This window comes from Leuresthes tenuis, unplaced genomic scaffold (assembly GCF_036924035.1).
Source record: "Leuresthes tenuis unplaced genomic scaffold, fLeuTen1.0.hap1 SCAF_17, whole genome shotgun sequence".
NCBI classification, from domain to species: Eukaryota; Metazoa; Chordata; class Actinopteri; order Atheriniformes; family Atherinopsidae; genus Leuresthes; species Leuresthes tenuis.
Genome location: NW_027325371.1, coordinates 20,875,092 through 20,891,083, shown reverse-complemented (window position 1 = coordinate 20,891,083; position 15,992 = coordinate 20,875,092). Strand labels below are relative to the sequence as shown.

The window sequence follows — 15,992 nt, the reverse complement described above, 5'->3', positions numbered from 1 at the left end:
GATCAGCTGGAGGCTTTTCAGAGAATTTGTGGGACAGCCCACTAATAAAGAATTACAGTAGTCCAATCTTGAAGTAACAAATGCATGGAGCAGTTTTTCTGCATCACTCTGAGACAGGATGTTTCTAATTTTGACAATACCACGAAGGTGAAAGAAAGCAGTCCTAGAAACCTGTTTTATATGTGCGTCAAAGGACAGATCCTGGTCAAAAATAAGTCCAACGTTCCTCACTGTAGTACCAGAAGCCAAATGTCATCTAGAGCAACTGTTTGATCCTGAAGCACTCAGGCCCAGAGGCAACAACTTCAGTTTGGTTTGAATTAAGACCAACTCTTTATTTGAGTATCATCAGCATAGCAATGAAAATGTATGCAGTGCTGTCTAACAAGTTTACCTAGTAAAAGAGAAATTCTGATGAAGGAAACAAGTTGGGGGGATATGCAAAGGAAAAATTTACAAAGATAAATACAAATATATGAGGTAAAGATACTAACAGAATAATATGAATGTGATCAGGGGGCCCAAAAAATACTGAGGTCATGAGTCAGAACTCCTAGGCGGGTTCAGGGGCATGCTTCCCTGGAAATCTTTTTAATTCTGTTATTTAAATCTGGTCACTCTTAAGGAGCAAAAGCAACATCATGACTTGTAGGCCTATTTTGTTTTGTTTGTTATCAGAGAACATCACCCTCATCCTAAATGATTTGCAAATGAGTAAAACTGGAGAATGAATTTCATCAAGTCATGAATTAGGAATAAAAAGGAATGAATTGTCCTGGGACAGAGGGATAATATACTGTATACAAATGCTTCATATTTCCTTCAGTATTTAAAATAGATACCCAAGCCCTATTACACTATCATGTTGATGATAGTGCCTAATCTGTGAATCTTACACAATACTTCAATTATCATGCATTAAACAGCTGACTTTTAAAACGTATACAGGTCTGGCATAGTCTCTTCCTTTTCTAGTAGCTGCTCTCCCTCTATCTCTGCTCCTCTTCTTGCTGCTTGGCCCAAAGATGAGCTTGGTTTGGCTCAGCCTTTTCCACCCTATCCTGTTTTCCCTTTAGTGAAGAATATAAACACAGTCAGATACTAAACTGATAGAAATGAAAACAACACACCATTTCAACATCATGTTTTCAGATGTGACAGAAATCTTAAAAAACCCTGAGGGCGGCGCAGAGCTTTTGAAATTTAAGGTAAAAATGGGGCATTCTGAGGCTTTTTGAAGGACCATTATGGTGACTCATGAAGTAAGGGCAAGTTACCACATAAAATGATTTAAATCAACACTGAATAAACGTTTCATTTTCAATCGAAGACGTCGCTGACATTTCAGTCGCAAAATGAATGTTGACTCAACCGGTGGAAATTTAACCAAAATGAAACTTTGATTTGATGTGTCCTTCCTATCTGAGTAGTACGCTGGGCTGCAATAAAAATATCTCCACATTTTTCTCAAGGTCATCTACCACTTAAACTGCTCTCCACCTACATTTTTAGCTTGATGTGCTCCTCTTGCAGTGACTGGTGAGACTGACTGACTCACTCACGGTAACAACATCAAAGTTCGACTTGTGTGTGGTAGTTACCATATAGACAGTGCAGGTTGTTGATGACGCGCAGCACGTATGCCCAAACTGGGCCACTGTTTTATTAAACAGCGCTACTCTTGGCTCTTCAAATATAAAATCACCACAATTTAAGCAATTTTTTTTTTTATTTAAAAAATACCGAGGACACGGTGAATTGCAGAGCAACGTGTTCCCTCGACCCACAACTTTGAATGCTCAACGACGTCTCCTCTCACAGGGAGAAGATGATCTGCAGCATCCTGCTGCTCATCATCCTCACTTCATGTGTCTGTGGTCAGTTTCCATCTTCACTTTATCAAGTCCAAATACTTTGATCATCTTCTGTGTTTGCTTAGATAGTGCAGATTATTGCTATCACATGTGAAAGAGTGTCTGCTCCTCTCTTTCCCTCTCTGTCTCCTCAGCAGCAACATTTGAAGTGAATGTGCCACAGAGCTCCTATCAGGCAGAGGAGAAGCACAACATCACTCTGGAGTGGATGTTCACATCCAAACCTGACAGCTCCTGGAGCTCCCTGTATATCATCTGGAACCTGATAACTGATCACAGAGTCTTATTCCTGTATCATGTTCATGAAGGTGTTGAGGTGTCAGAGTCTCAGGATGAACAGTTTGCAGGACGAGTCCAGAGTGACAAAGACGCCCTCAGAGAAGGACGAACCAGACTTCATGTGTCCAGGCTCAGGACTGAGGACTCTGGTCTGTATGTGTGTGAAGTGAAGACTGATGGTGGCTTCAGCTTTGGAAGATGTCGACTCAGCGTCACTGGTGAGTTCACATCGTGGATTTAATCTCCTTAAGATTTTTACTGCTGGTTCTTGTTCATTTGGAGTTTTTTCCTGCTGAGAGTTAACATGAGATTTAAAGCTCAGATGTTCCAGTAGTTAGCCATGAAGAACCACTACAGAACTAACACAGTTTATCCAGCTCAGAGTTTAAAGTAGCTGAGAACCAACAGTCTCTGTTTGTGTTGTTGTGTTGTTCATATAGACTCATACATATGAACAGTATCCACAACATTTTATTCTGTCAGCTGTTAACACAAAATCCAAAACTCAAAGCAAATGAAGAGAAAACAGACAAAATGCAGCAGAACAACAGTTTCTCTGACAGCAGATGAAGAATTACTAACAGCTACTAATGATGAGGGAAATGTTTTCTGTTTCCATAAATCACCTTCATGTTTTGTCCTTTACAGCAGCTGCTGATCACTCCCAACCTCAGAGACCGACTGAGAGTCCACAGCCAGACATTTCAGGAGGGATCGGACTCTACGCTGCAATGGAAGTGATAGGAGTAGTAGTACATGCAGTAGCTCTGCTGGTTATACTCCCTTGTCTTTGTTTAACATAATCCAATAACAAGAGGGCAAACTTCAGTAGTTATTTAACAGAACCCTGAAGCTCCATGAGGCTGCTTTTCCTGCACATCCAGACTGACCTCTGACCTTTTCACCTCTCAGACTGTCTTCATGTACTGAGACAAACAAACTGGATGAAAGATAGAGAGGACCAACATCTGAATAGAGACTAAGAGGACTCTGTAAAGTATTCTGCAAATATAATCACAGAAGAAGAGAAAAAGGCATCATTATCAGTGCCTGAGAGGCTGCGGCAGGAAAAACTCCAGCAGCTTAATAATCAGTCCAGTAGATGGCAGTAATGCTCCTCACACAGCTGGAAGGCATGAACGGAAGTGGTCTCTGTGGTGATAACAATTCGGTGATATGTTTTCATATTATGCATTGTTAATTGAGTTGTGACAGAGTCTCTGTGGCGCAATCGGCCAGCGCGTTCGGCTGTTAACCGAAAGGTTGGTGGTTCGAGCCCACCCAGGGACGAGTGTGTTTACCAACAGATCGTTGGTAACTCAGAAATACTGCTGCCATGTCTTCAGAACATTGTCTGTGTATATATCTCTTTCTATGGGCTGCGGTCCTTCACAACCAAACTGTACATTTTTGCTATCAGCAACCAGTTCTATGTTTGGTCGTAAATCGAAAGCCGCCGGTGTAACGTGTCCCACTGTACCCACAACCTATCAGGCTCTGTGGTTAGAGTGGGTCCTCCAATAACTTCCATTCCTATTCTCACTGCTCTGTACCCCCCATGCTCCCCGGGCGCTGGAAGTGGCTGCCCCACCGCTCCAGTGTATGGCATCTGTCTCCATGAGTGTGTCACCCCGTGCATGTGTGTGTTCAACAGGTGTCAACCTGGATGAGTCAGATGCGGAGAGTCATTTCGTGTGATAACATGACAATAAAGTAATCTTAATAAAGTCATCTTAGTTACTTACATTGATTCAAATGGTTATTAGTATGCCATGAGAGACCAAGAGGAAAAAAGTTTTGCTTTTTTTATATCTTTATGATAATTTAAGTATTGCGGTTGAAAGAAACATACTGCAACAATTTTTTTTCAAAAACATTGTTTATTTATTTTTTCTGGACTGTCCCTTGTGGTGGACATCGGGTCTTGTTTGATATAAAATGTAATGATGTAATGTTATAATACCGAATTCATTTTCATGTGGATTTCTTTTAAAAAATCTTCTTATTTCATAAACATTAAAATAGATGAAGACATCTGAATGATCTGGCTATTTTACATGAGGGAGGAAATCAGCACATTTCTGTCTGACCTATACTATCGCAATTTCTCACTGTCAACTCTTCAAACTACCAAACAGGGTTAGTTAAACATGGCACCAAAATAAACACATATTTACTGGAATATCCTTACTGGTACTCCCCACAATAAACATTTGAACAAGAATGTAAACTTAGCAGAACACCCAACAATGTTTGAATACTCAAATTTACGGCATCACACACAGCTCCAAATCACAGTGTATCATGAATGGTACAACAGGAAACAGTTTTTGGCCTTTGAAACACACAGAAACATGTTATGCTCGATGCACTTGACAGATGTTTTTCCTTTGCATCCCTCTCTTCTGCACCGTGATGAATGAGAAGCCTCCTCCATCTTTGGCAAATGGACTGCCCCGTATTTTTGGACATTGGCATTGGGCTGAGGTTCAACAGGCCTCCTCTTCTTTGTTGGAATGTACTCTTCATCAGTACTCATCTCTTCATCGTCACTGGCCACATTGTCAGCCTTGTGATCTCCCTGTGCCTGAGCAATCATCTCCTCAGCCAGCAGCAGCTTGAAGTCGAAATACTGCAGCCTCTCTTTCTTTGGTTTTCCAGAGACTTGGTGGTCTGACCTGTACTCGATCCAGCTGCCAGGTCAACAAAATGCAGGACTGTACGGATCCATTTTCTTGTGCGGCTTGACATAGGATAGAAGCTGATCATGCGGTCGCACAAATCGTAGCCGCCCATGTTTTTGTTGTATTCAGCTACAACAGCTGGTCGAGGTACAGTAACATGGAGCTTCTCTTTTGCTGACCATCTCATGCAACTGTCCTGGGGCTCTATCCCACGGACAGTGGAGGCCATCAAGACAGCCTTGTTATCCTGCCACTTTGTCACGGCAACCTCAGATGGTTTTTTAACAACTATTTCAGATTTACCTCTTCCTTGTTTTTTGTTGTTTCGTTTGGTGTCATCTGACATCTTTGATTTGCATGGTGCAGAGATTTGATTCTTCATAATGGTCCCCGTACCCAGGAGACCATTTGTTTTCAAGCTACCCTGTAGCTTGATGGAGGTGAAATACCTGTCAAAATACAGGTGTGTTCCTGTTGAAAGAGACTGTGCCAACCTGGAGATTGCATTCCCTCTGATTCCAAGTTGTTGGTCAACAGTGAACGTATTCTTGCCTTTGTACACTTCAAACTCCAGTACCAGACCATTGGGACTGGCAAGGAGAAATACTTTCAGTCCTGTGGGGTTTGGTTTTCCGGGCACAAACTGTCGTACAGGACACCGGCCTGTGAATGGAATTATCTGCTCATCTACAAATGCCTTCCCTGGCCTAGGCAGATTAAACAGACACTCTGTTTAAGAGAGGTCTCACCTTCCAGAGGGGATCACGCTTCTTCTCCTCATCAGAGACATCAAGATCATTTGTGACTTTGATGGACTGCCTGATCTTGAAGAATCTGTCTCGACTCATTGCATCAGCTATAACTGGGACCCTTGTCTTTGTCGCCCAGTACATCCGGATCCTAGGGTATCCGAGGCATGCCATGTACATAGACATGCCAAAGAAGGTTTTCAGCTCCTCTGGTGTGGTTTTTAGACTTCCTCCAGTGATCAACATCTCCTGATTGTTTGTTCGTTCTGACATTTCTTTAAAAACTTGGTCATCGATGTGCTGTTGGAAGTAGTCAGAGGGCTTCCAGTTCTGATGGATGTGTCCAGTGTTGTCATTAGAATTACTGTCTTCCACAATAGGGTTGAAACTTAAGTGATAAAGAAAGGAGAGGTATAAGTTCAATGCTCTTTCAGCAGATGTATTATTGAATATTTAAATCAATATGGTCAGTAGTTTGCCATATCAAGTTTTTAACTGATTGTGCACTGTGCCTATGTGTGTGTTAGAACAAGAGTGTGAACTAAAACTGCTCTCATTTCCATTGCTACAAACTGTAATAAACTTCAAAACACAATGGGTGTTTCTCGGCTCAGGCTCAGGCTCAGGCTCCTCAACAGCTGCAGTATCCTCCTCTGAACATTCATCTTCCTCCTCTCTCTGGGCCTCATCCATCTCATCAAATCTGAATCTCCCTCCACAACTCTTAGCAAAATCTTCTCTGCCTCACTTAGCCCTCTGCTCCCTGATGTATTAAAAATGGGGGTTAGTAAGTCCTGATGTCCACTACAAAGGACATTACATAGAAGTTATGTTTTGAAAGGGTTAAAAATACTGTGTCTTCATAAAAATGTTACTAAATTGAAGTAAAGACTTTGATATTAAAGAAAAAATAGATTTTTAACAATAGAAACATGATATCTGCAAAACATTTTCAACTAACCTCTCTTGTTGCTGTAAAACGTGGACGTTGAAATTCCCGCCATTTTCAAAAGACAGTGCATGTGATGTGTTGGCCACATCCCCACAACTGGGGCATCAAGACAGAGCCCAGGATGTCCTCTGAGAGTGACAGTAGGACTCAGATAGATTTTATAAGTTATGCCTGACTTAGAGGTCTCAGACTCATGTCCTGCACAGAGGACAAAAATGAATTGCCGGGTCTCGGGAGGATAACGATTTTCAGACACAATTATTACACTGTCTATCGAGTCTCTGTGGCGCAATCGGCCAGCGCGTTCGGCTGTTAACCGAAAGGTTGGTGGTTCGAGCCCACCCAGGGACGAGTGTGTTTACCAACAGATCGTTGGTAACTCAGACATATTGCTGCCATGTCTTCAGAACACGGTCTGCGTATATATCTCTTTCTACGGGCTCGGGCTCCGGCCCCGTCCTTTACAACGGAGTAGGAAACTTTTTCTATCGACTGCTAAGCAACCAGTTGTATGTTTGGTAGCAAATCGAAAGCCGCCGGGGTAACGTGTCCCACTGTACCCACAACCTATCAGGCTCTGTGGTTAGAGTGTATCCTCCAATAACTTCCATTCCTAATGTCGCCGCTCCGTACCCCCCATGCTCCCCGGGCGCTGTAATTGGCTGCCCCACCGCTCCAGTGTATGGCATCTGTCTCCATGAGTGTGTCACCCCGTGCATGTGTGTGTTCAACAGGTGCCAACCTGGATGAGTCAGATGCGGAGAGTCATTTCGTGTGACTACATGACAATAAAGTAATCTTAATAAAGTCATCTTAGTTACTTACATTGATTCTTTATCATTCAAATGGTCATTAGTATTCCATGAGACTGTGTATATTACAGTGGTCTCTTGAAGTGAAAGAAAGTTGAGCTGTTTTGACAATAACTAAAACCAGATTTATTCTGCGGGAAGCTCCCTGGGGTTGTAATTGCAAGACAGTTTCTCCTGAAATGCCTCAAGTCAAGATGAAGCACTGGTCTGCTACTCAGGCTTTGTGGACTCTTCTTTTATAATGAACCTTTACACAGAAAAATGTGAAAATGTGGTTAAAACATTTTTGAGATGCTTCATTATATTTTCACCAACAACTCCTTATCATCTGAGACTTTTAACTGTGATATCTCTGGTGCTCCCGCAGGAATCTCTACACTGGCACAAGGTCTCCATCTTCTGGAGAGAGTGCTGCAGGAGTGGTGACAGTGCAGCTCAGATGAGGTTTCTCTGGAGAATCATGCTGCTCTGCAGCAATCTTAGGAATTTTCTGAAGTAATACATGAATTATGGACCTCTATTAATCATTCAGTCACCAAGAGGTTAATTATGTGTATGTAACTTGAATCTTTATGGAAGTAAAAATTCTGCTCAGCAGCACTTCTCCCCTGGTGAAAAGTAAATGTGCCAAGAAAACATCAACTTTAGCACATTTGACAGTGACAACTGGGGAAACCGGGAATGTTCACTCTGACTTTAAATGTTTTCTGAACAATCAGGGATTCCGTGCAGGAGCTCAGTGGTCCTGATCTGTATTATTGATACAAAGAGCAGTGTGACAATGGCAGGTTCATACAGAATAAAGACACATTTAGATCCAAACACAGTCTGTAAACATACCTTCATGCTGTCTGCCTTGATAGAGAGTTTGGACCCAATATACTACAAATTATCATGTCTGACATTCCAAATGACGCATTATCTTAGAAATCTAATGCTGCTGAAAAGTACAGTACCTATCCAAGACGGGTGATAATGACAAAATGACTCACACATTAGTTGGATATATTTGCTCATAATCAAAGGCGCAAAGGAAAAAGTTTGTCCTTAGCGTTCAGTGTTCAGATGGGCCTGAGCCGTCTCTTCTTCCTGAGACGGCTCATGTCTGTAGAGATATGATATGCATGTTTGATCACTCCAATGCACTGTTCAATGCTGTTGTCTGCTGGGGGAGTTGCACTTAAGACAAAAACTGTAGGTGCCTGGACAAACTGGTGAAAAAGGCTTGTTCTGTGGTAGGCAGAAGGCTCGACCCTCTCGGTGCTGTGGTGGAGCAAAGGATGAGGAGGAAATCATATTCTGTTTTGGAGAACAATAAACATCCTCTCCACAGCATCCTGGCAGGACAGAGGAGCAGCTGCAGTGAGAGGCTCATCTCACTGAGCTGCAGGACTGAGAGGTTCAGGAGGTCCTTTGTCCCCACAGCCATAAGGCTTTTTAACAGTGACTGCTGACATCCATCCATTTTCTATACCTTCAATCCGTCGGTCAGGTAGCAGGTGGGCTGGAGCCTATCCCAGCAGTCATCGGGCGAAAGGCCTGGTACACCCTGGACAGGTCACCAGTCCATCACAGGGTCACATAGAGACAAACAACCATGCACACTCACACTCACTCCTACGGACAATTTAGAGTAACCAATTAACCTAACATGCATGTTTTTGGACGGGGGGAGGAAGCCGGAGAACCCAGAGTGAGCCCACGCATACAAAGGGAGAACATGCAAACTCCACACAGAAAGGCCCCAGCCAGGGATCGAACCTGGAACCCTCTTGCTGTGAGGCGATGGTGCTAACCACCACACCAGCTATTTTAATACCTCCCCTCATTGGGGGATGAATAAAATATTTTTCTATTCTATTCTATTCTATTCTATTCTATTCTATTCTATTCTATTGTAGCCACCTAAAAATCACTTTTATTTTGAGGCTTTTTTTAAATGGGGAAAAAGAGAACAAAGTGAGGAAAGGTGTGACAGATGAACCCCAGCAGTGTAATCCTATAGCAGCTTAACTATGGGATGTTTCAGGATCACCTGAGCCATCCCTAACTATAAGCTTTATCAAAAAGGAAAGTTTTAAGCCTAATCTTAAAAGTGGAAAGGGTGTCTGCTTCAGTTTGAATGTGGAAAAAGGTTTATTTTGGAAACATTTTAAAAACTGACATTATTCTGTCTTGGAAAACACTGCTAGTGGGAAACATTACACTGGTTGCTGAAAAACTGGCAGAAATGGACCTTCCAACGTGACAGTGACATGAAGTATTCAGCTGAAGTCGTCAAGTGATTAACAGAGAACAAAAATCAACATTCTGGAATCCGGACTTCAATTCCATTCAGAATCTGTGGTTGGAATCACAGACCAGAAGAGAGACAGAACAGAGGCCTTCAAACCTGCAGATCATCACACAATGAGGTCCAATTTTCCAGTGGAGGCATGAAGAAAGCAGTCGTGAGTACCATAACATACAATGAATGCATTAAAACTGACCTGGACAATAATATTTTGAGATTTCACAGAAAAAAAGTTTAAAAATGTATAATCATAAAACTGAAAAAGAGAGCAAAACAACACACAAGATGGTGACTGAGAACGGAACGCCATTGCTCTTTTTTAGTCTTATCACTAAATTGTGATGTCATCACCGATGACATCACAGTCTCTCTTCTGGACATCACTGATGATGACATCACTGATGATGACATCACAATTGATGTCACCACTGATGTTGTTTGACATCACAATTGATGTCACCACTGATGTTGTTTGACATCACAAATGTTATATAGGCCAGACATTTTCACTCCTTTTTCACAGTTCGTCAGGAGTTTATCTGAAGAAACACGTCCAGTTTTCAAAGCAAATTTGAAAGTCACAGCAAACGGTTTTCACATCGTCTAAAAAATCAACACTTAGTTACTATCTTAAATAGTAATTTTGACAAACTCTTAGAAACAACAAGCAAAATGAGTCAAACCAAGATATCATCTGCTCCACTTCAGTGGTGTGACATGGTAGAGGACGATTTACCTGAGGATTTCTACACATATACCATTACTTTTGGCGATAAAGAAAGTTATGAGGAACCCACCAACAGGTTGGAAAAAGAACAATGCCAGGCCTCTGAGGATTCCACGTCTCCTCAAACAGTAAATGACGAAGAGGAAAAAGAACCATCCCAGGTCTCTGCTGCGGCTGTGACTCCTCATTCCGAGGACGTCCAGCTGGTGCAGGATCATCCCCAGGCCTCCAAAGTACGTTGCGTCACGTGGAAGTTTCCAAATTCACAAACCGACAAACAAGCCCAGGCCTCCAACAAATATAACATTACTTTTGGCAGTAATGAAAGTTATAAGGAACCCAGCAACAGGCGAGAAATTTTAACATCAAGCCTAGAAAATGACCTGTTTGAAAAAGAACAATCTCAGGCGTCCTACAAATATAACATTACTTTTGGCAGTAATGAAAGTTTGGAGGAACCCACCAACAGATCAGAAATGTTGGACGTGTTGGAAAAGGAACAATCCCAGGTCTCTGCTGCGGCTGTGACTCCTCATTCCGAGGACGTCCAGCTGGTGCAGGATCATCCCCAGGCCTCCAAAGTTCGTCGCGTCACGTGGAAGTTTCCAAATTCACAAACCGAGGAGATTCCCTCTAATGCCTCTGCTGCCAACGAAGATTATGGATCAGAAAAATTACAGGAATCTTACCAACATAATAAGGACAAGATCAACTATTTATACCATCGGATGGATATTGTCAGGACTAAGCTGCTGAAAAAGAATTTCTTTCTGACACGAGAAAAAGACAGAAGAGTCGCAGCAGAGAATAGCTGCTCCATTTCTGAGGAAAAACTCAAGGACCTGGAAAACTGTTTGACGTGTGAGCGTCATCTCCGTGAAAAGTGTGAGCAGGAGCTCAAGGAATGCAATGACGTAATTGCAGAATTGATTGAAACACCAGTATCTGAAACTGAATATCAGTCAGTTGTAAAAGAGGTAGAGAGCTTGAAAGAACAACTCAAAGAAAAGACTGCCTCCAATATCGATCTTGCCTCCAAACTAAAGGCACAGGAGGAGGAAACAAAGACACAGGAAAAGAAGGTGGCAGAACTTATGAAGGCTGTATTTCTATCCGTCATCATCAAGCCAGAAGAAAAAACAGAGCTGTACATCCTCCCAGAACTCCATTTAGATCAGATACGTCTTCCACCAAAGAACATAATTGTAGAAGAGCTGGCTTCACAAGTGGAAGTATCGAATCCAGAAGTGGATGGAGTCAACAAAACAGAACCACAAGAGATCCCTGAGCAACCAAAAGAGAACGTTACATCAAAGAAGCGTCGGCGCAAGAACAAAAAGATGCCAGAAACCATTGTAAAGAACCAGCCTGAAGTCATCCAGGAACCTCAAGACACGGAGGACATTTCATCAGCTTTCGTTGTCCAGGAACCAGAGAAGATTTCTGAACCCGTGGAAGAAAAGGAAATAGAAAGGGCTTCTGAAGACTCACAGGAAGTGATTCCATCAGATTTGGCTCATCAGGCTGGAGTGCCACAACCAGACGTGGTCCCAGAGCTGGTGAGTGACATCGAAATGGAATTAGTCCCACAACCAAAAGATGTCTCAGAGCCACCAAAAGAGAAAGTTTCTTCTAAAAAGCATCGGCGCAAAAGCAAAAAGACGATAGAGACCATTATAAAGAACGACCAGCCTGAAGTCATCCAGGAACCTCAGGACACGGAGGACATTTCATCACCTTTCGTTGTCCAGGAACCACTTCCAAAGCAAAATCAAGAAAGAACTTTCATTGTCATCGAAATGGAACCAGCCTCTAAACAGTCAGAGGACTCTCCAACATCAAACCCCTCACATGCCACAGAAGACTTGTCTCTTCAACTTGCAGTACCAGAACAAGCAGTGGACAAGTTTAACCCCTCAGAAGAAAGACCAGAGCTGCCTTCAATGTGGAGGCGCTACAAAAAATATATGACGCCTAAACATCGCTGACAATACAAAGACAACAACATCAAGAGAGAAAGTAGCAGCAGCGTTTAGTTTCGCTCACAAGACTAGTCACCCAATGAAATCTCTATACATCCTGTTACAGTAACATCAATAAAAATACTTCAAATGTATCTATCTTTTGTACGACTCTATCTTTTCATCCTGAACAACTGCACTGACTGAAAGTATCAGTGCATTGTTCTCACATCTGTTCAGAGCATTATTGTGTCATTCAAATAAGAATATGAATAAGATCCTACACAAATTATTATTAAATTGATTTATGTGTTTAAATAAAATAAAACGTGAAAAAAAAAAACTACGCACTTGTTTGGATTCTTTTATCAAAATAAGAAACAATTAAAAGGTCATTTTCTTCAAAAGTTATTCTTCCAAAGACAAATAAGGTATTTTTGATATTGTTGAGGGTTTGATTTCCCCTTTTATTGTACATATTTATGCACTGTGCTTACATAGAGTTGATACACTCCTTTTTGAAAGGAACAAGCATTGACCGCACAGTGTGAAGGGTTAGAACACTACATGCTTACAGGGGGAGTCAAAACAGGTCAAAATATTAGAACCATGAATAGATTTTACTGGTGTTAAAAGATGAGTTTCCCTGTTTAGTGTCACGACAGCTGGAATGTACATCAGCATATGAATTAGTGTCTAACAGGAGGACTCCACTCTGGACGCAGCAGAGGACATCTTGAGAAAGTGGAGCCAAAGAGAGTAAAACCACCAAGCTGCTTAAAGCTGCTTGATCTGACTGCTCAGGTGTTTTTTGTGTGTTTGACCCATCAAACTCACCTCCATCCTCTTACACATGAGGAAACTCTGGTGCTCTGCTGCATTTCTCAATAGAAACTGAATATATGTATACATGTGATTTTGTTTAAAAAGTTAGATAACGTATGTGTGGAACACTTTAACTGCAGGAGTATTTGTTGGAATGAAACGATGCAAAAAGTTCAATAAACTTTTAGTAAATTGTTGCTCGTGTTCTTTAGCCTCATCAGAGCCATGTTTCCTCTTGCCTGCGGAAGGATTAAAGATCTTGGACTTTCTATATAAAGACGGTGGAACAAAGAGTAGATTTTATTCACCAATCTGACAACATCATTCACAACAAAAAGTACTCTTCAACAGGCCTAAAGTGTAAAAATTTACAATATTAACAATATTATTGTAATATATTATATTAAAGGGAAAACAGGATAGGGAGGAAAAGGCTGAGCCAAACCAAGCTCATCTTTAGGCCAAGCAGCAAGAAGAGGAGCAGAGATAGAGGGAGAGCAGCTACTAGAAAAGGAAGAGACTATGCCAGACCTGTATACGTTTTAAAAGTCAGCTGTTTAATGCATGATAATTGAAGTATTGTGTAAGATTCACAGATTAGGCACTATCATCAACATGATAGTGTAATAGGGCTTGAGTATCTATTTTAAATACTGAAGGAAATATGAAGCATTTGTTTACAGTATATTATCCCTCTGGTCCAGGACAATTCATTCCTTTTTATTCCTAATTCATGACTTGATGAAATTCATTCTCCAGTTTTACTCATTTGCAAATCATTTAGGATGAGGGTGATGTTCTCTGATAACAAACAAAACAAATAAACCTAAAAGTTATTATGATATTTTTGTTCCTTTAAGACTCTGAAAATGGCCAGATTTAAATAACGGAATTATAAAAAATGTCCAGGGGAGCATGCCCCTGAACCTCAGTATTTTTTGGGCCCTGCGTACGGCCCTGGTTAAGATGCTATAGGCCTAAATTGCGGGAGCTCCCGCAGCTTTCTTGCACTTTTCTTTACTAATCTCTTTACTCTTCATTTAAAATAAAAGTTGCGATTAGGAGCTTTGTAAATAAATAATGATCAGATCAGATCAGCTGTGCAATTGGCACCATATGCGCCGTGCAATGTATGGTTCTGGGCCAATAGAGTCTGCGTGGAGTTCAGGAAACTGGAATGAAGGGTAGGGCAAAACAGCAGCATTCCTGTCGTTGCCCGAGTGGAACCAATGTTCCCTTCTCCCGTCCCATGCTGGAGTTTTGCGAGCAGAATAAAGTGTCTCTTCCTGACTCTATTTGAACTCTATTTAAACAGACACTGGGCCGAGTTTTTGCGGAAAGCTTTCTCTGTGTGCGGAAAGCTTTACCAGTGGACGATACAAAACTGTTTTCCTGGCTCTATTTGAAGACGGATGAAGCTGACATTGGGCCGAGTGGCCCCAGTGTCCCACTATCTCGTTGATATAGGCATGTGATTTATACACTAAGTCTAAATGCAAAATAATGAAGTTGAAACAGAACTCCTTTCTCTTCTACTTGTGTTGATTTGATGGTAACATGAAGCAGTTTTCACTGCTGTCACTAAAGGCTCTGCGGCCGATGCCATTAGGAACTTAGGGGCAGAACAACAAACAAACAAGAGAACATCTGCACAGTAAAAAATAGAAGTACGGAAATGTACTTAAATGGGTACAAACCCATGTCGCACCAGGCGTACCTTTTTGAGAGAATTCTGTACCCATTGGTGCCAGTACACTTTTGTAACTCATCAAATTGTACCAGTTCAAGCACAATTGTGCACCTAGCATGACAAAAATGTACCTTCATATGATAAAACAAAATTGTACTGATAAAAGGGTACAATAATGTACTTAAATCAGTATCCCCCTGTGACAAGCTGTTCTGGACTCTAAAGAGACAAAAATGTACAACAATTTCTTGACTGTTCATTGCCATTTATTTCCTCAATTAAAACGTTGTGAAATATAGTGTAGCAAATAACAATTCTTGCATAAAATTGTCATTTCTTAAAAAAAATGTAAAGGCTCATATAAAAGTATAAAGGAAAAAAAGTAAGGTTGACCCATGAATCCTTACTCCTATTGAATGCTTAAGATGCAGCAATTACTCAATTAATGTGGCATATTAACATTTTCTGACCATTAAAAAAAACAGACCACACACCTGACCAATAAGTCAAGGCCAAGGAAATTGACTTGAACAAAAAACAAATCCTTAAACTGAGTATCTCAAGACACAAACAGTCTGTCATCGACTAAATGCGTATCAAGAGCTTGGTGGTCTAATTCGTTTCCTGGACTGAGAAGAGTCCAGTCCTTATCAACTCTGACGTGGTAAGCATGGAAATGACTTTCATAAGATTTAGGAACCAACAGTTTTCCACACAACACCCACAATGTGTCCACATTCAGTATGTACTTGGTTTTAAAGAACAAAGGGATGGCTTCTGTGTGCTCATGCCCTACAACAAAAAAGTGCATATTTGACAGCATTGATAGATACAGATGATACACGCTGAAGCACTTTATCCTCAAAGTGAACATTTTCAAATCTCTGGTTCTTCTGACTTTTCCTTGCGGTTTCCGGAGTTTGATTCGCGGAGGCGGGGCATGACGTAGGCCTACGCTACACTTTCAGCCAATGGTAGGCCTGAAACTGTTGTGACGTCTGCCTGGGCGTATTTTGTAAGGCGAACTGCAATGAGGGTGCCTCAAAGCAGCTCGACTCCTGCATTCCTCCGTCTCATAAACATTTGTTCAGAGGATTCTAAAAGCACCATAACTTGTTAAGATATAAAGGTTAAAGATATAGCATA

At 41.4% G+C, this 15,992-nt stretch overlaps 1 protein-coding gene and 2 non-coding genes across 3 annotated transcripts; all 3 read left to right on the top strand.

Annotated features, from left to right (window-relative positions):
• Positions 1-1,795: 1,795 nt before the first annotated feature.
• On the top strand, positions 1,796-14,618 carry LOC140273106 (programmed cell death 1 ligand 1-like). The gene is made up of 4 exons (XM_072368626.1): positions 1,796-1,877; positions 2,009-2,371; positions 2,802-2,914; positions 14,472-14,618. Exons 1-4 carry the CDS (start codon positions 1,796-1,798, stop codon positions 14,616-14,618), a joined length of 705 nt encoding a protein of 234 aa, XP_072224727.1.
• On the top strand, positions 3,370-3,443 carry trnan-guu (transfer RNA asparagine (anticodon GUU)). Its single transcript has one exon. It is a non-coding gene; the product is annotated as a tRNA-Asn (tRNA).
• Positions 6,816-6,889, top strand: trnan-guu (transfer RNA asparagine (anticodon GUU)). The gene has a single exon. It is a non-coding gene; the product is annotated as a tRNA-Asn (tRNA).
• Positions 14,619-15,992: the final 1,374 nt, after the last annotated feature.